This window comes from Pan troglodytes, chromosome 21 (assembly GCF_028858775.2).
Source record: "Pan troglodytes isolate AG18354 chromosome 21, NHGRI_mPanTro3-v2.0_pri, whole genome shotgun sequence".
NCBI lineage: Eukaryota > Metazoa > Chordata > Mammalia > Primates > Hominidae > Pan > Pan troglodytes.
This window is the reverse complement of record NC_072419.2, coordinates 39765775-39785309: the sequence shown is the minus strand read 5'-3', so window position 1 is coordinate 39785309 and position 19535 is coordinate 39765775. Positions and strand designations below refer to the sequence as shown.

At 40.8% G+C, this 19535-nt stretch overlaps 1 protein-coding gene across 20 annotated transcripts in view; it reads right to left on the bottom strand.

The window, feature by feature from the left end:
• Positions 1–19535, bottom strand: part of CBFA2T2 (CBFA2/RUNX1 partner transcriptional co-repressor 2) — a 156655-nt gene that overhangs the window by 73714 nt on the left and 63406 nt on the right. For 8 of the 20 annotated variants that reach the window (XM_063802825.1, XM_063802826.1, XM_063802830.1 and 5 more), the window contains exon 2: positions 2141–2428. The exons of 7 other annotated variants lie outside the window; for them this stretch is intronic. In XM_063802825.1, coding sequence (XP_063658895.1) covers positions 2141–2201 — 61 coding nt within the window. In that variant the 5' untranslated portion in view covers positions 2202–2428. Of the gene's footprint in view, positions 1–2140; positions 2429–4662; positions 4723–13183; positions 13517–19535 lie in introns of those variants that run through there. 5 more of the 20 variants (XM_054674877.2, XM_016947093.4, XM_054674875.2 and 2 more) reach the window with 4 other exon arrangements.

The following is a 19535-nucleotide window of genomic DNA, read 5'->3' as shown; positions in this document are numbered from 1 at the left end:
CAACATAAATGGAAGGTAGATGGGCACTCTGGCAGGGCAAGTATCCATGTCTGCCATCAGAGCAAACTCCTAAGTTCCAGTATCTACTTTTATAGTAAGATGAGACCTCTGCTAGACATTAAGCAGGCAGAAAGCCTATAAAACAGGTTGTGCTCTCCACCTGCAATGCCCTGCTTTCCCTGTCTCTGGCACTTTAGAAACTCCTACTTTAAGGTCTAACTCCAAGTCCTCCCTGATAGACTCAAGTGCACCTTGACAGAAATAAATCCTCCCACATTTGGACTCTTACAGCTTCTTATAAACACCTCTTAGGCCAGGCGTGGTGGCTCACGCCTGTAATCCCAACACTTTGGGAGGCCAAGGTGGGCGGATCACAAGGTCAGGAGATCGAGGCCATCCTGGCTAACATGGTGAAACCCCGTCTCTACTACAAATACATTAAAAAAAAAAAAAATTAGCCGGGCCTGGTGGCTGGCGCCTGTAGTCCCAGCTACTCGGGAGGCTGAGGCAGGAGAGTGGTGTGAACCCGGGAGGTGGAGCTTGCAGTGAGCTGAGATCACGCCACTGCACTCCAGCCTGGGCGACAGACTGAGACTCCGTCTCAAAAAATAAAAATAAAAATAAACAACTCTGTGGTGTCATTTGTCATATTGTGCCACAGGTGATTTGTTTCTGTGCCTGTCTGTCTGTGAGTTCCTTGAGCTCTTCACTCTTATAACCATAGCTCCTAGTATAACACCCGATAATTTGGTGAGATTTAGGCTTCTAGCGAAAGAGGAAAAAAAAAAACCCTATTAAGAAAGACTCTATAACTCTTTCCTAATTCCTCTTAACTAACTGCAATACAGTACAGAAAGGTTTCTGTATCTTTTCTATTAAGACAGAACTTCCCAAGCTGTGTGCCAGGGACCAACGCCAGAGAGTTATGAAGAATGATTATCAGTTTACTGAGATACTGATTTCCTCAGCCTGGGACAGCCAATCAGAACTTAATACTTTCTATGTATGCTATGATGTGAAAAGAGGTTGGGAAGCATTACATAAATGTGAAGATTTAATCTTTTAAAATATTAAACTAATTTTAAACAGCAGGGTAAAGCATTCACAAATTGTGACATTAATTAAGGCATCAAGAAAAAACATAATGACTAGAAATAATTGCTTCACCTACTGTTGACTAGAAAATAAGTGTTTCAGAACACTGGCATCAGATACAACAGCATATCCTGAAAGAAAAATAACACAGCTACCTCGCATAGCAGTCAGTCTGCGCAAACAACCATATGGTTTGCTAATTTAATCAACAATCCCCAAATTTACTTTTTCATCCTGCAGATAAAATGAAAATGAAGTTGCTAGAAATATTGTAGAAATTATTTTGCCACTCCAAATGTTTAATACAATACATACAGTACCAAAGCCTATTCACCCAGGCTCCCTTTAAAAGCACAAAAACGCTTTATCAGCCACATTTTTTAAAAGCACAAAAAACATTCATCAGTTTAATCTTTTCATTTTAAATCTGTTTTAAGACCAATCATTCTTCACACCACGCAACCAAAATTCAAACCCTTTGCCCTTCTCCATTCCACCTACAAGAGACAAAGCTTAGACATTCCCCATCTCTTGACTAGATTGATCATACTCATCTCAAAATACCCCCATGAAATTCTTCTTTTGCCCAGAAGCCTCCATCTCAAAATGCCAATGAAGTCACGCTTCCCTGCTTAAAAAGAAAACAACTTTTTATAAGAGTTTTTGTTTGTTTGTTTTTTTGAGATGGAGTTTCACTCTTGTTTCCCAGGCTGGAGTGCAATGGCACGATCTCGGCTCACTGCAACCTCTGCCTCCCGGGTTCAAGCCATTCTCCTGCCTCAGCCACCCGAGTAGCTGGGATTACAGGCATATGCCACCACGCCTGGCTAATTCTGTATTTTTAGTAGAGACGGGGTTTCTCCATGTTGGTCAGGCTGGTCTGGAACTCCCAACCTCAGGTGATCCACCCGCCTTGGCCTCCCAAAGTGCTGGGATTACAGGCGTGAGCCACCACGCCTGGCCTTTAAAGCAAATTGTTTCTAGGGAAGAGTATATTTCTGTTATTAAATTAGTCCTCTATTAGAAACGAATGTTTCACACATACCTTTCCATTGCCTTGCCAGGACCTGTATTTCTTTCAAGCTTATTCCAGATTCTTTAGCCATTCACCTGGTGATCTGCTTATGTTCCAAAAGATGAATGCAACATCACAGGTACAGTCAGGATTGTGCTCCACAAAAACTACCATCCTCAATCTTCATCATAATATCTAGACAGGAACTGGTATGGTGGCTCTTGCCTGTAGTCCCAGCACTTTGGGCAGCCAACATGGGAAGATCGCTTTAGCCCAGGAGTTTGAGACCCACCTGGGCAACATGGCAACACCCCACCTCTACAAAAAAAAAAAATAAGAAAAATTAGCCAGGTATGGTGGCAAATGCCTCTAGTCCTAGCTACTCGGGAGGCTGAGGTGGGACAACTACCTGAGCCCATGAAGTCAAGGCTGCAGTGAGCCATGATGGCACCACTGCATTCCAGCCTGGGTGAAGAGTTAAGACCCTGTGTCAAAATAATAATAATAATAGGGCCGGGTGTGGTGGCTCAAGCCTGTAATCCTAGCACTTTGGGAGGCTGAGGTGGGCGGATCACGAGGTCAGGAGTTCGAGGCCAGCCTGGCAAATATGGTAAAACCCTGTCTCTATTAAAAATATAAAAATTAGCCAGGCATGGTAGTGCACGCCTGTAGTCCCAGCCACTTGGGAGGCTGAGGCAGTAGAATTGCTTGAACCCAGGAGGCAGAGGTTGCAGTGAGCTAAGATCACGCCACTGCACTTCAGCCTGGGCGACAGAGCGAGACTCCATCTCAAAAGAAAAAAAAAAGAAGAAGAAGAAGAAGTAGTACTCAGAAACTGAGAAGCAATGTGTCACATACAGTACTGAACACTTACATCCATCATCTCTTTGCATTCTTAAAATAATCACCTTTCAGTGAGGATCCTCCTTGACTACCCTCCTCAAACTAACCTGGATCTCCTTAAACCCTTTCCCTTTCTCCTTAGCGCTTTCATTTTTTGTAACATTAAAAAACATCTTAAATATACATAAACATACATTTTAGGCTACATATATATTACTTATTAATCATCTTTACTGCCTGTCTCTTCTACTAGAATTTAATCTCCATGAGGGCAGGCGCTTTGCTTTACTCATTGATGTAACTCCAATACCTAGAATAATGCCTGGCACACAGTAGGCACCTAAATATTCAAATGAATGGATGAATAATAAGGAAGACAGATTTGACAATTATTTGAAAACACCCCTCCCCCTCTCAACATTCAATCTATCAACAAGTTCAGAAAACTTAACTTCCTCTAAAATATAACAAATCATCTGTCCTCTACTATATTCACTGCCATAAAGCTGGGCCAAACTTGTCACTTTTCACTTCTGGTCTTGCTGCTTCCAGCCATGCCCTATAAAATTCTTTCTCTATATGACAGAAAGAATGATCTTTATAAAATGTAAATCAGATCACATTACTGCCCCAACTATTCAATGGTTACCCATCACTCAGAATGAAATCCAAATTCATTGGATTACAAAGCTTTATGCTGGCTTTAAAAGCTCTACATGAACTTCTGTCTCCTGTCTCTCTACCCTCTTCTCTTCGTCCACTACATTATATCTACATCGGCCATTTTTCTATTCTTTGAACATATTGAGTTCATTCCCATCATTGAGCCTTTGCACTGGAATATTCTTATCACTGACATCTACCGACTACTTCATTATTGTTATTCAGCACACAGCTCAATTTACTTCTTCAGAGAGTCCTAAATTAACACTTAATTTCATATACATATTTTTTTGTTAATGGGCTCAGTACTTTCTTTTATTCAAATTTAGAAACATTTTTATTTGCAAGACTATTCAAATAATTCTGTTAATATCATTTAGCTAAATTCACCAATTAATTCATCCATTTATAAAAATCACTTTCTTTTTCTCTATCTACCTATATTTTTATCTAAACCACTTGAGAGCAAGCTGGAAACATTACACTCCCTTATGCTTAAATATTTCAGTGTGTAAATGCTAAGAGTTAGGATGTTTACTTATAAGCCCAGTATAATTACCAAAATTATTAACATTAATACCCTACCACCATCTTTACAGATATTATTCTAAAATTTATGAGGGACTTCCTCATATAAACAAGGTTGGCAGATCACCTGAAGTCAGGAGTTCAAGACCAGCCTGGCCAACATGGCAAAACCCCATCTCTAGTAACAATGCAAAAATTAGCCAGGCCCATGGTGGTAGGCGCCTGTAGTCCCAGCTACTCTGGAGGCTGAGGCAGCAGAATCGTTTGAACCTGGGAGGCGGAGGTTATGGTGAGTCGGGATCGTGCCACTGCACTCCAGCCTGGGCAACAGAGCAAGACTCCATCTCAAAAACCAAACAAACCAACCAAACAAACAAAACACAAGAAAAGAAATCACCACTCCCAAGTGCTAATGGAAAATAACTGTCAACCTTTACACTCTAACCACATTTAACTATCATTCAAGTAAAGGTGAAATAAAGATATCTTCAGATCAGCAAAAAGAGTGTACTACTTACAGATTCTCCAAGAATTATTAACAGATACACTTGGCAGGAAGGAATTATTAACCTAGAAGGAAAATTGTGATAAATATGCAAAGTGACCAGATAATTCAATAAATATATTGGTAAATCGAAATTAATAGCTTTAAAAATAATGGTAACTATTATTTTGGCTGGGAGTGTAACAAACAAAATGGAAACAAAATCCTAGACAGCGGTAATATATTGAAAAAGTTACTGAATTTGAAGTGTTCTAAGACTTCTGTACTTAAAGAAAAAAATGGATATATGAATTGACATTTTAGATTTTATGTCAAGTACACATTAAAATTTTAAAAGTAATCATCAAAATAAGGAAAACGAAACATCTATCTTTAAACTCACCCACTATTTTCACTTATTCAATTAAGAGTATCTATTGATTTGTGCATACAAAATGTGAAAAAATACAATAAAGTAGTACATTAAAATGAAACAAACCAAAAAAGTTGAAGAGCCTTAAACATTTTTACTGAAGTGTTTGAAACTGACTCCAAAAAACAACATAATTCCCAAGACAAATCACCAATTCTCTGTCCCCCCTCCAGACCCACTTAAAAAGATTTGTTGTTAGAGGTGGTTCCCTTGGATGGAAAGGCAGGGAAACACTTCAATTCATTCTCCAAGATAAAGATGGAAGTTAACATTTCTAGAAGGTCAGTCACACACACACCAAGTCTGTTGTCCTCCCTTACTTTAGACATGAAGAACAGAGCCAGGACTGGGGAAAGGTAAGTGAGAAGCCTGGGGCCCCGACAAAGCACTTGTGGTTATTTGCCATGCTTCTCTACTTGGGGAGACAGAAGCACAGTTTGCTTGTGGAAACCTCAGTTCACATTCACAGTGCAAGAAAACTTATTTCCAGTTTCATTGTGGCATTAGCCCTAGGAATGAGAGAGGACAACTTAATAAAATTAAAACAGATGAAAAGAAAATGAGTCTCACATTAGACTGCAAACTCCTTTTACTATTCAACTTTGTTTCTCAGTATGTACAATGACAGAATGAAAGAATCAGTAAGGCCACAGAAGGAAACCCCCATTCTTCCTAAGTACCAGAAAGAAGGGTTAACAGCACATGTACTCACCTCAAGACGACAATATCTATAGCAATACTGATCAACATTCCCAACATGTACTAGCTCCAAACTTCAAATCAAAGTACACTTAATTTGGAGTCAGAGACGGCTCTGTTTCAAATCTCAACTCTTCCCCTTTACTGACTTCCCTACCTTTCAATTTCTCCACTGCTTAAAACGAAGGAGCAGATTAAAAAGCTCTGAAAAAAACTCTTCAAATACTGCAACTCCTAACCTATTCTAAATATAATCACATTGCTCTACCTAGAGGCTTGCCTTCATAGGAGCTGTCAGGTAAAATGTTGGCTGCCAGGGGCTTTTCAAATTCTAGTATCTTTTTTTGTTTATTTGTTTGTTTTTGAGATGGAGTCTCGCTCTTGTCACCCAGGCTGGAGTGCAGTGGCATGATCTCGGCTCCCTGCAAACTCTGCCTCCTGGGTTCAAGCGATTCTCCTGCCTCAGCCTCCCCAGTAGCTGGGATTACAGGCATGTGCCACCACACCTGGCTAGTTTTTTTGTATTTTTAGTAAAGATGGGGCTTCACCATTTTGGCTAGGCTAGTCTCCAACTCCTGACTTCAGGTGATCGCCCGCCTTGGCCTCCCAAACTGCTGGGATTACAGGTCTGGCCATGTTGCCCAGGCTTGTCTTGAATGACTGGGCTCAAGTAATCCTCTTGCCTCAGCCTTCTGAGTACCTGAGACAAGAGGCACACACCATAGGGCCTGGCTTTAGTACCTTTTTAAACTCCAAAATAAATAGAATATAAAGAAAGAAAGCCAAAAAGACATTTCTTCCAACAGAAATGGCCCTATGTTCCTTACGATAAAAGCTCTATGCAGCTAAGTTTAAAACATTGAAATTGTTAACTTTAAATTGTCCGAATTATTAAATAATTTAATTTAAAATGCTGTAAACTCAAGATTTTACTTTAAAACTGGGTTACACTGCTAAACTCTCAATAGGCAAAAGTCAATGACCTCCCCCTTGATTTCCTGGGCTATTGACTTGTAAAGGCTACCAGAATACCCTTCACTGACGGGGCAGTGACTTTGTCAAGGTCACAATACAATTCATCAGGAGTCAATAACAACTTTGGATTGTCCTTGAAATTCTATCTAGAGTTTGAAGCTGAGAACTTATTACCTGTTTGAGATTACAATCTTGATTTAGAACAATAACCAAAGTGGAACACTTAAGTTTGTTTACTGATGAAGGAAGAAAAAAGTCTAAAACATCGACCTTCTCATTGTGGTATTTATTCTAGTGAGTAAACTAGAACAATTATTTGTGTAAACACAGAGAACAAACAACAAAATAATGCAAAATTAAAGCATTTAACAATGACTGCATGTTGTTTTCTCCCACAAAACATATTATCCTTTTAAACTAGGCCCCTTTCCTAACATACTGCCCACTGGATTAAATTTAACAAACCAAAAAGCAAGTGATGAAAATTTTTGTGTGCCCTACCCCCACCCAAGGGGCCTACTGGGCCACGATTTGCTTGAATATTATGGGTGTGGCATGAAATATTAAAGCAGTGACTAAAATTTTCCATAAAATCCCATCCAAAGTCTAAAGGCTTTACTACTCAGAAACAGATTCATTTCCAGACATTTAAAAGATTTACTATTCCACTTATGACACTCTGGTGTTTCTACATTTAATATTTAGGGAGGAGGCGATGGGGGTGGGGAAAAGGGTGTAATTAGTTTTGCTTGTAAAACGTTCATCACAGTTGTAGCGCCAACTGAGCTATACAGCCTACTGGGGGTCTAATAGATTTCAGGGTATTATAGTTTGAGTAATAGAGGTTGGGGTTGTGGTGGAAATCAATAAATGGCTACTACTTCTTTGCATAGACCCATATGGAAGTAATCAAGCGCAAGGGTGGCAGCTGGGGCCAATAACAGTCACCTGCAGTTGAGGGACATGGGGGTTTCAGATGGGTTTTTAATGCTAATTTCCTACAGAAACAATGAGCTAGAAAGAGCAGAGTAACAGACGAGGCCGGATGAAGAGAGACCAGCCAGAACAATGGCTGCACCTGGTGCTGGGAGCAGAGGGACAGAGCCGGCACGCGCCCGCCGGCAGCAGAGGACACATCTGTCACCCTCAAAGCAGCCCATCCCCCAGCTCTTCCAGCAGAGTAAGTGGTGCAAGGTCCCTAAATGTTAACAGCTTGCCACACAGCAACAGGTTTGAGTTTTTAAAGACTGCCGCATTCTCTACAGCATTCTCTACACGCACCCTTCTCCCATGACTTAGAATTAGTTAGGGAACTGGGTTCCCTGTCAGTCTCAAGTGAGACAGTAAAAATATCCAAGACTCCCATTTTAAGTAAATCTTTTAGTTATTGTGACTTCAATGTTTTTGGGGGACTGGGAAAAAATCACATGGAAAGAGAAATCTTATTGAGTGCTGATGCAGGAAGTATCATGCTAATTTCTTTCTAATTAAATCCTTAGAACTCATTTTTATTCCCATTTTACAGTTGAGAAAACTGAGGCTTAGAGGTGAAGGTTAAATCAGCTTATGGTTACACAGCCTCATGTCAAAACCCACACACAATCTTTGACCGTCTTCTCTCCATCTGTCCAAACTACCACAATCAAATGAAAATATAATAGTCCCCGCCTTGTCTGCAGGAGATGCGTTCCAAGACCCCCAGTGGATGCCTGAAACCCCAGACAGTACCAAACCCTATATATACTATGTTTTCTCCTATACATACATACCTACGATAAAGTTTAATTTACAGGCTGGGCGTGGTGGCTCATGCCTGTAATCCCAGCACTTTGGGAGGCCGAAGCGGGTAGATCACCTGAGGTCAGGCGTTCGAAACCTGCCTGGCCAACATGGTGAAACCCCATCTCTACTAAAAATACAAAAAATTAGCTGGGCGTGGTGGCACATGCCTGTAATCTCAGCTACTTGGGAGGCTGAGACAGGAGAATTGCTTGAACCTGAGAGGCGGAGGTTGCAGTGAGCCAAGATCACGCCACTGCACTCCAGCCTGGGCAACAAGAGTGAAGCTCCGTCTCAAATTAAAAAAAAAAAAAAAGTTTAATTTACAAAGTAGGCACAGTAAGAGATTAACAAGAATAAAACATTATAACAATTATAACAATAAACTGTAATAAAAGTTATGTGAATGTGGTCTCTCTCTCAGAATGTCTTAGCGTACTGTACCACAGGTAACTGAAACCCTGGAAAGCGAAACTTCGACTAAGGGGAGACTACTGTACACACTCCATTTACTGCAGAGCTCCAGCTACGAGAGACAACTGCAGATAATACGTATACATATACAGAACTGCATCCCACCTTGCCAGGCATCTATAACAAACTGCTGAGGATTGAACGATAACAGGATTTCCATGAGCTGTTGCTTTAAACAAAACACAAAGAGTTGCTTTTTCAGGTTTTGGCATGCTTTAGGAAAATTAAATCCATATGCATTTTAAATTCCCCAGTATCAATCTGTGTCATCATATAGTTCTCAAAAGTCAAATGCTGTTTGGAAAGTCCATCAGCCAGTGAAAATACAACCACCAGTTATAATATGTTGTTTTTCTGCAAGATACAACCACCACTAATTCCTTTATTTACTGACTTGAACTTGGAGGGAAAATTAAACAATCCACAGAGTCCATCATGGTAGCAATCTTTTAAATCACAGCTTCCTGGTATATAAATGACACATATAAAAGACGGCTATGCATGCATAAAGGTAAGTATCTCAGAAGTAAACAACTGATCTTGGATTTGGAAAGACAGCAACAGCTAGACATACTTCAAAACATGGTAGAAATGAATACTATGTAATTATGCATTTAATAAAGTTTAATTTAAGGCTCTAGAAGAAAGGGAAACTTTCCATCCTGCCACTATGCTCCTTCCAAACATGAGAAGTCCAAATCCTTCCTGTCCTTCTAAATTCTGATCAAACGTGACCTCCTTTAGGAAGGTTCTCTGATTCCTACAGTTGGTGCTAATTTTCAGGACTTACTACTTTTGTACTTTTTTTTTTTTTGAGACTGAGTCTTGCTCTGTCGCCCAAGCTGGAGTACAGTGGCATGATCTCAGCTCACTGCAACTTCCGCCTCCCAGGTTCAATTGATTCTCCTGCCTCAGCCTCCTGAGTAGCTGGGATTACAGGCACATGTCACCACGCCCGGCTAATTTTTGTATTTTTAGTAGAGATGGGGTTTCGCCACGTTGGCCAGGCTTGTCTCGAACTCCTGACTTCAAGTAATCCGCTCACTTCGGTCTCCCAAAGTGCTGGGATTACAGGTGTGAGCTACTGGCGCCCAGCCACTTTTTGTACACTTTATCTCCTCTATGAGATTTCACCTTTTAAAAAAAATCCCTTACCATATTATCACATACAACAGGCAATTCAAAATAACATTCGTAAAATGGGTGTCCTGGAAACTCAACATAATTCTAGTCTAAGCTCAGCCAGCAACCAGGAGGATATTGAACTCTGGGCTGGGGAGACTATTTGCCATCCCATTATCTTTCCCTCAACTTTCCTATTTTATCTATAAAATAATGTGTTTGACTAGATTATCCAAAGGATCCTTTCCAATCCTAATATTGTCCATAGGTCATCTCTGGGAACTTATGAGCACTGAGTAGCCTTAGAATAACCATCAATGAAATGACCCAACCAATCTTTCGGATCCAACTGAATTTTTCCAGTTGTGTATCAAATACATTCGTTCACTCAAATGTATTTTTTGATGTTCCCGCAAAGCCACTTAAATGTCATTATCCTCATCTCCAGTTTATTGGCATTATTGCATTATGTGCCTCCAGTCCAACAAGGACCCTCGCTATGAAAATATGCTTGGGTCATTACTGGAAGCCAATTTAGGAGAATTTCCTCCTAGTAGTAAGATTCTCATGATGCTTCCATAATCTTCAGAAAGAATCATGATTTTCTCCAGTATTCAACTCAAATGTATCTTGGTTATAACCTCAGTAGCAAGCAATACTCTCCTGAAATGTCTGGTCCTAGCAAGACTTTTAATCACCCAACTTTATTTACAGTGAGTGAATCTTCACATCCTAAAATGCATATTTTTTCTTATTTGTTTCCTGAAACTCTAGCATCCAAAGTATTCCTAGCATGGACATAGTCATATGAAATCCCCTTTTCAGGCCCTCTATAGTAGGCCCTATCCTACAGAAAAGCATTAAGTCCTTTTCTCCCCACTCATGTCTCCTAGACATGAGTGTCTAGTGACACAATAGAGGTGGCTCTATTGCTTGAGGCCAGGAGTTTGAGACAAGCCTGGGCAACATGGCAAAACCCCACCTGTATAAAAACTACCAAAATTAGCTGGGCGTGGTGGTGCGTGCCTGTGGTCCCAGCTACTCAGGAGGCCCGGGTGGGAGGATCACTGAAGTCCGGAAGAGTGAAGGCTGCAGTGAGCCATGATCATGCTTCTGCATGCTAGCCTGATCAACAGAGTTTGAGACCATGTCCCAAAAAAAAGAAAGAAAAGAAAAGAGAACAGAAAAAAAGAGGGCCAGGCGCGGTGGCTCACTCCTTTAATCCCAGCACTTTGGGAGGCTGAGGCAGGCGGATCACAAGTTCAGGAGTTCAAGACCAGCCTGACCAACATAGTGAAACCCGTCTCTACTAAAAATACAAAAATTAGCCGGGCATGGTGGCACGCCTATACTCCCAGCTACTCGGGAGGCTGAGGCAGAATAGCTTGAACCCGGGAGGTGGAGGGTGCAGTGAGCCGAGACCGCGCCACTGCACTCCACCTGCGCGACAGAGTGAGACTCCATCTCGGGAAAAAAAAAAAACAAAGAAAAAGAAAAAAGTCCCCTCCACCTCAAGAAATCTGACTATAAAATTGAAGGAAGAAATTGAAGAGTACTATACTGTCCACTTAATTACCCAATTAATATAAATAAAGGCTGAAGAACTTTAAGGAATAAAAATATTTTTTAAAGTTTCTATTTGAGAAATGGTAGAATTTTTGCGTGACTTGTAATACACGGGGGAAAAACAATTTGCCAGCGGGAGGTCGCGGAGTGGGGGGAACAATTTCAACAGTGTCGTCACAAAGCAGTACAATTCAGTACCTCACTCCTGCTTGTTGACTTTTTCAAAGTTCTTCTGTTCTGGTGTAGTTTGGCAAATATAGCATAGAACATTTAGAATAGATGCAGACAATCTGAGACGAGTACAGCAAGAGGAAGGGCGCCCTGAAAACTAGAACTACAGGCCAGACCCATTCTTGCCCAGGAGCTGAAGTTAAAAATGCAAGGGGTTTAGGAATCTATCGCAGCAAAAAAAGTGAACATCTAGAACTCTTGAAACTAACTTGCATGCTTTCTATGTGCCAGACAAATTTCCCCAATAACAACATCAGTCAGGAATTACACAAAATAGAGATTCAAAGAGAATAGTGGCTTGTTTGAGATTACAGAACTAGTAAATAATGGCTACACAGTTTGTGTAACTCCCAAACTCATGTTCTTTCCATAGAACATGGAAAGGAAGCCTAGATTCGAAGGCCTCAAAAACATGAATACAATGTATGGAAACAGTAAAAAGTGGCCAGGTGCAGTGGCTCATGCCTGCAATCCCAACACTTTGGGAAGCTGAGGCAGAAGGATCACTTGAGCCTAGAAGTTTAAGAGACTAGTCTGGGCAACACAGTGAGACCCATCTCTACTTCTTATATATAAGAAATAGCAAAAATCTAAAATAGGCATCACAAACTAACCAGGACTACAGAACACAGTACGTAGTTATATGCACATGAATTTATTGCATCACAAAACTACCCCAAACTCACAATTCAAGTCAGATTCATTGATGTTATTTATTTTATATGTAGCAAGAAAACAGAAGAAAACAGCATAGGAGCAAAATGTAAATGAAAAACTGTTAGATATATCTAAAACGAAGAGATGCTGTTAGTTTTGCTTCAACCTCTTTTAGTTATAATTTGCCTGCATATACTGAAATAAAATCTGACAATAGAAAAGAGTGTTTTATGAGCCATCTTTTTAATATGGCCTATTTGTATTATGCATACTAAAGGGGAAAAAAATTCCCTCTAAACATCACAGAACAATCCAACATGGAAAACCTTACAGAAATATTTGTGGGACTACTTTTCTAGCTGTAGAATTCATATACTACATCTAATTATTAAGTAAACCTTGCATTCAAAAAAGCATGACATTCAAATATAAAGTTGGCAACAGAAAAATAGAAACATAAATAAAATGAAGCATTAAAATAAAACCGAGTAGAAAGGCTGAACTCTTGTATCAAATATCAAGAAACATTTATATCATCGTAATTTGAAAGAAGTAAAAAGCTTTGAAAGGCAGAGAATTGTGCACTTTAACCCCCAAAACTATATTAAAATGTACTTACCCCAAATGCCCAAATTATAAACAATCCAGATTCTTAAATACACCAAATTTATTTGAAATAGATATTCCAAAGCTCCTCTTTTTCTCCTCCTAATCTTCAAAGCTCAATCGGAGACCAGCCTTCCTCCTCCTTTCATTAGCTGGACATGTGTCAGCTCTCTCACATCTGCGATTTCTCACTGACTAGAGCTGCCTGTCCCATTCCAGGGAAACACAGATGGATCCCAGATGGGAAGGTCCTGCCAAACAGACCAGCTCTTCACCTTGCCAGAATCCCCAGATATAGTCAGTCTCTCTCTTTTTCTCCCTCCCTCCTGCTTCCTCTCTCTCCACTACCCTTCCAACTCTCCCTGTTACCAGGGCTCTTTGCCAGCTGATGTCACTAAGTACACACCTCCCAGTGGCTCCTGGCCAATCTGACATTAACTTGTTAAATACGTGTAATTTGTTCATGGCTGACAATAACAGCAAGGATACTGTGCAAAACCTATCTGTGCAAATCCCTAGTGGAATAACACGTAGAGACACACAGAGACACACAGACTCACATTTTTGGGAACATTCAAATGTTTAGCAATTACCATTTAAAGTCCTATATACTGTCTGGTTTCTGCTATTGTTTAATAGCTTCTGTTTTTTGAGCCAGTTTTTAAATCCTAATATAACAAATTCCTTCTTAAAATCAATTATTAAAAATCTGTTTTGAACATATAATTGGATGAAAAATATAAAGTTGCAAATTAATTTGGGGAATATAAACAGAAATGTATGTAAATGATTCACACAAGCTGCCTCTCAGATCCAGACTTGGTAGCACTGCAAAACTGGCACGTGATTAAAATAAGACAATGCAGGCAACATGGTTCTGATGCTGTAAAGATTATAAATGGAAGATGGGGACACAATGCAAAATTGTTTTAAAACAGAGCAAATATAAATGTCAGAAATAACATAATATTTAACATTAAAATAACTGCTAATATAAGTGTCAACAATGAGTCGCCAAAATAAAAAGTATTTTGAGAACAATAACAATGAAAATCCAGAGAGATGACAGAAACCCGTAAGGTCAGAGTTTAATCCTTTATACCTCAAAGACCTAGCATATAATAGCTGCTCAGTCAATTTCTGCTAAATAAAAATCAAAGGTTGACAACTGATACCATACTATAGTTACACAAAATGGTACCACTGGGGCAAATTGAGTGAAGGGTCCAACGGACCTCCCTGTACATTTTTCATTATAACTTCCTGTGAATCTACATTTTAAAATAAAAAGTTAAAAGATTGTGGGTGGTGGTAGCCAGGTGCAGTGACTCACACCTGTAATCCCAACACTTTGGGAGGCCAAGGTGGTCAGGTCGCTTGAGCTCAGGCGTTTGAGATCAGCCTGGGCAACACAGTGAGACCCCATCTTTAAAAAAGAAAAGAAAAAGAAAGGCCAGGCACTGTGGCTCACACCAGTAATCCCAGCACTTTTGGAGGCCGAGGCAAGCGGATCACAACCTCAAGAGATCAAGACCATCCTGGCCAACATGGTGAAACCCTGTCTCTACTAAAAACACAAAAATTAGCTGGGCCTGTTGGTACGCACCTGTAATCCCAGCTACTCGGGAGGCTGAGGCAGGAGAATTGCTTGAACCCGGGAGGTGGAGGTTGCAGTGAGCTGAGATCATGCCACTGCGCTCCAGCCTGGTGACAGAGCGAGACTCCGTCTCAAAAAAAAAAGCAAAAGCAAAAGCAAAAGCAAAAAAAGATGGCCGGGGGAAGGCGGGGGTCTTGGCTTCTTCCTGGGTCACATTACATGACACATATCGTCTACTAAAATCTACATGAATACAGATTCGGCATGAAAGATCCCCTGCATATATATATAGTCAAACAGGTGTGGTTATAATTCTCTAACCCTTAACCTTCTACCATACTTGGGATATATCTGCAATCTGTAAACAATATTTCTGTCATGGCAATTTTTGACAAATAGGAAGGAAGGCTATTTCTGTCAAGGGCAACTTAATTACTAGGTTTTAGGGCTTCATTTCATACCAGTGATGGTGGTAATAATAGTAACAGCAGCAGGTTCAGTGTTTGTCATGTGTACTCACTAAGTGTCAGAGACTATTCTAGTTCCCTGCATTGCTACAAAGGTCCTATGTTAAAGGGCCTATAAGGTAGGTATTATTGTCTCAAAGTTATAGCTAAGGAAAGTAATGTTCAAACAAGTTAATGCCACATAGCTAGTGTCAGCATCAGGTTGTCTGAATTCACAGCTAGAGCACTACACCCCACTGTTGACAAGAAAATGAATCCAAAGATGCTGCTGGCTGTCTTGGATCACTTGTTCTCAAGGAAGCCAGCTACCATGTTGTGAAGACACTCAAGCAGTCCTAAGAGCCTTCCACATGGGGAGAGACTGAGATATCTTGCCAATAGCCGGTATCAAATTGCCTACAATGTAAGTAAGCCATCTTGACAGCAGACACCAAGCCACTACCATCGAACTAAGGCACCTCAGAATTATGACCCATACAAACCATGTGAGGTGATAAATACTGTTATTTAAAAAGGAAAACAAGGTGGGTCTTTCACTTCTAGCACTCAGATTATGGATCCTAAATAGCATTTTCCAATAAAAGGAAGCAGAGCTCTTCAGGAAAATAGTCAACTCCAGGTATAGGGCAGAAAATGTACAAAACTTGTCATAACAGAAAGCAATCAGGCCATCAATCACTTCTGGAGTTATGTCCCAAGGACTCAGAGAGAGTTAATGTGAAGAGGCTCCCACTAACAAAGATGGGGTAATTTGAGGAGCAATAAAAAATGACCACAATTGGCCAGGCGCAATGGCTCATGCCTGTAATCCCAGCACTTTAGGAGGCCAAGGTGGGTGGATCACAAGGTCAGGAGATCAAGACCATCCTGGCCAACACGGTGAAACCCCGCCTCTACTAAAAAATACAAAAATTAGCTGGGTGTGATGGTGGACGCCTGTAATCCAAGCTACTTGGGAAGCTGAGCCAGGAGAATGGCTTGAACCCAGGACGCGGAGGTTACAGTGAGCCAAGATCATGCCACTGCACTCCAGGCTGGTGACAGAGGAAGACCCTGTCTCAACAACAACAACAACAAAAAAAATCACAATTGGGCCAGGAGTGGTGGATCACACCTGTAATCCCAGCACCTTGGGAGGCCAAAGTGGGCAGATCGCCTCAGGTCAGGAGTTCCAGACCAGCCTGGCCAAGATAGTGAAACTCTCTCTCTACTAAAAATACAAAAATTAGCCAGGCATGCTGGCACATGCCTATAGTTCCAGCTACTCAGGAGTCTGAGGCAGGAGAATCGCTTGAACCAGGAAGGCAGAGGTTGGAGCCAAGATTGCCCCATTGTACTCCAGCCTGGGTGACAGAGTGATACTCCATCTCAAAAAAAAAAAAAAAAAAAAAAAAAGAAAGGAAAAAAAGAAGCTGCAATTGATTGAAACACAACAAAATGTTTAAATCATGAGTTCATAATAATACCTATTAAAAAAACTAATTGATTACTTATCTTTCAGAGAATACTAGAGAACCAAACTCATTCTAAAATCTGGTGAATCAAGCATTTCATCTGTCTTTCCTATATGAACTGTACATCTAGTTAAACAAATAGTTGGAGAAAAGTGTTGGGTTCAATGTTCATTATTTCGATGATAGGCTAACTAGGAGCACAAACCTCACCACTATGCAATACATCCATGTAACAAAGCTGCACATGTACCCGAATCTAAAATAAAGATTCAAGAACCGCCCCCCCAAAACAGTTGGTGAAAAATTGATCTCTACTGAAATAATCCAACTAATAAATGACAAAATAATATATCTGGAATATCATCATTTTGCAAATCCCTAATGAAAAAATGAATCTAATGATCACCAATTGCCACTATTATAAAACGAGAGACACCTGGAAATTAATATGCCTCCTAATGAATCATGCTTTACCCAAAAAAAAAAGTAAAACAATATGATTGAGCAAATTTATAAAACATTGAGGGGACACAGGAACATGTTAATGGCAAGATGATGATGCAATTAGCAAAGTCGAGAATGTGGAAAACTTTATAGTCCAAGCAATCCAGATTCTTAAGGAAAAAAAGGGAGATGGAGGGAGTTAGGAGCAGAACGTATACATTAAAAGAGAAATAAGGGCCTGGCGCGGCAGCTCACACCTATAGTCCCAGCGCCTTGGGAGATTGAGGAGGATGTCTCACTTGAGGCCAGGAGTTTTGAGACCAGCCTGGCCAACATGGTGAAACCTCATCTCTACTAAAACCACAAAAATTAGCTGGGCAAGATGGCGCACTCCTGTAATCCCAGCTACTCTGGTGGCCGAGGCAGGAGAATCGCTTGAATTTGGGAGGCGGAGGTTGCAGTGAGCCATGATCGCACCACTGCACTCCAGCCTGAGCGAGAGTGAGACAGAGTCTCAAAAAAAAAAAAGAGAGAGAGAGCCCAGGCGCAGTGGCTCACACCTGTAATCCCAGCACTCTGGAAGGCCGAGACGAGTGGATCACGAGGTCAAGAACTCAAGACCAGCCTGGCCAACATGGTGAAACCCCGTCTCTACTAAAAATTTAGCCAGGCGTAGTGGCTGGCACCTGAAATCCCAGCTACTTGGGAGGCTTAGGCAGAAGAATCACTTGAACCCAGTAGGCGGAGGTTGCAGTGAGCCGAGATCACGCCACTGCACTTTAGCTTGGGCGACAGAGCAAGATTTTTGTCTCAAAACAGAAAAAAAAAAAAGAGAGAGAGAGAAATAAAAGACCTAAATGTGGCTGGGCACAGTGGTTCATGCCTGTAATCCCAACACTTTGAGAGGCCAAGGTGGAAGGATCACTTGAGGCCAGGAGTTTGAGACCAGCTTGGGCAACATACCAAGATCCCATTTCTACAAAAAATTACAAAATTAGCCAGGCGTGTTGGGGCATGCCCGCAGTCCTAGCTACCTGAGAGGCTGAGGTGGGAGTATTGCTTGACACCAGGAGTTTGAGGCTGCAGTGAACTATGATCCCACCACTGCACTTCAGCCTGGGTGACAGAGTGAGACTCTGTCTCTCAAAAAATATATAGACATAGAAATACACACGCAAACACACTTTCATACATACACTTCCTAGCTGTTTGCTGAGAGGTTCTAGAAGCAATGACCCCTTCTATAAATGAACACCCAGATCTTGATTTCTAAACTACATTTTCTACTAAAACCAAGGATCCTTGGAGAAATAGCTGATCTCTGGTAGGGCAGGGAAAGTAAAAGATAAGCACACGGCTGGGCGCAGTGGCTCACGCCTGTAATCCCAGCACTTTGGGAGGCCAAGGCAGGCGGATCACAAGGTCAGCAGTTTGAGACCAGCCTGGCCAACATGGTGAAAACCCGTCTCTACTAAAAATACAAAAATTAGCCAGGTGTGGTGGTAGGCACCTGTAATCCAAGCTACTTGGGAGGCTGAGGCAGAAGAATCCCTTGAACCCAGGAGGTGGAGGTTGCAGTGAGCCAAGACCATGCCATTGCACTCCAGCCGGGGCAACAGAGTGAGGCTCTGTCTCAAAAAAAAAAAAAAAAAAAAAAAAGATAAGCATGCAACACCTTGGGCAAGAAAGTAAGAGACTGCTCAAAAATGACAGGGGTATGTCAAAAGAACACTAAAGCCAGTTAGAAGGGACTACCACTGGAATTGTGCAACAATTTAAGCATCAAAATAAATAATGATAGTAATGGATTAGAGCATAATCCATATTTAATTTTTTTAATCAATCAACAAGGAAGAAAGGAAAGCATTCCTTCATTAGAATGCCAATATGTAAATGCAGAAACAATGATGGAATTAGAAAATTACCACTAGTAGGGTACAGCTGCTCATGCTTATAATGTCAGCACTCTGGGAGGTCAAGGTGGAACAATCACTTTAGGCCAGGAGTTCAAAATCTGCTTGGGCAACATAGTGAGACCTTGTCTCTACAAAAAAAAATTAAAAATTAGAAAAAAGAAAATCACCACTAGATGCTGAGACTACTAGTGAATAGAAAACTAATGAAAAACAGGACAACTTCATCATCTCTAAATATACCCAACAAATTACTTATTAATCCCAAAGAGGATAGTAATTTTTGCAGTGGAGTAACCTGGCAGACATGACCTTAATACAATGATTAACCAATCACTAATATTGAGACACACTGATTATGTGCCTCCTTAAATGAGGCATTAAGGAGAATACATCCCTTCTATAGTATTCCAGCCCGAAATTCGTAACATTAATGTAATCATAAGGTAACTGCAACGAAACCCAAACTAAGTACAGAACAACTGGTCTG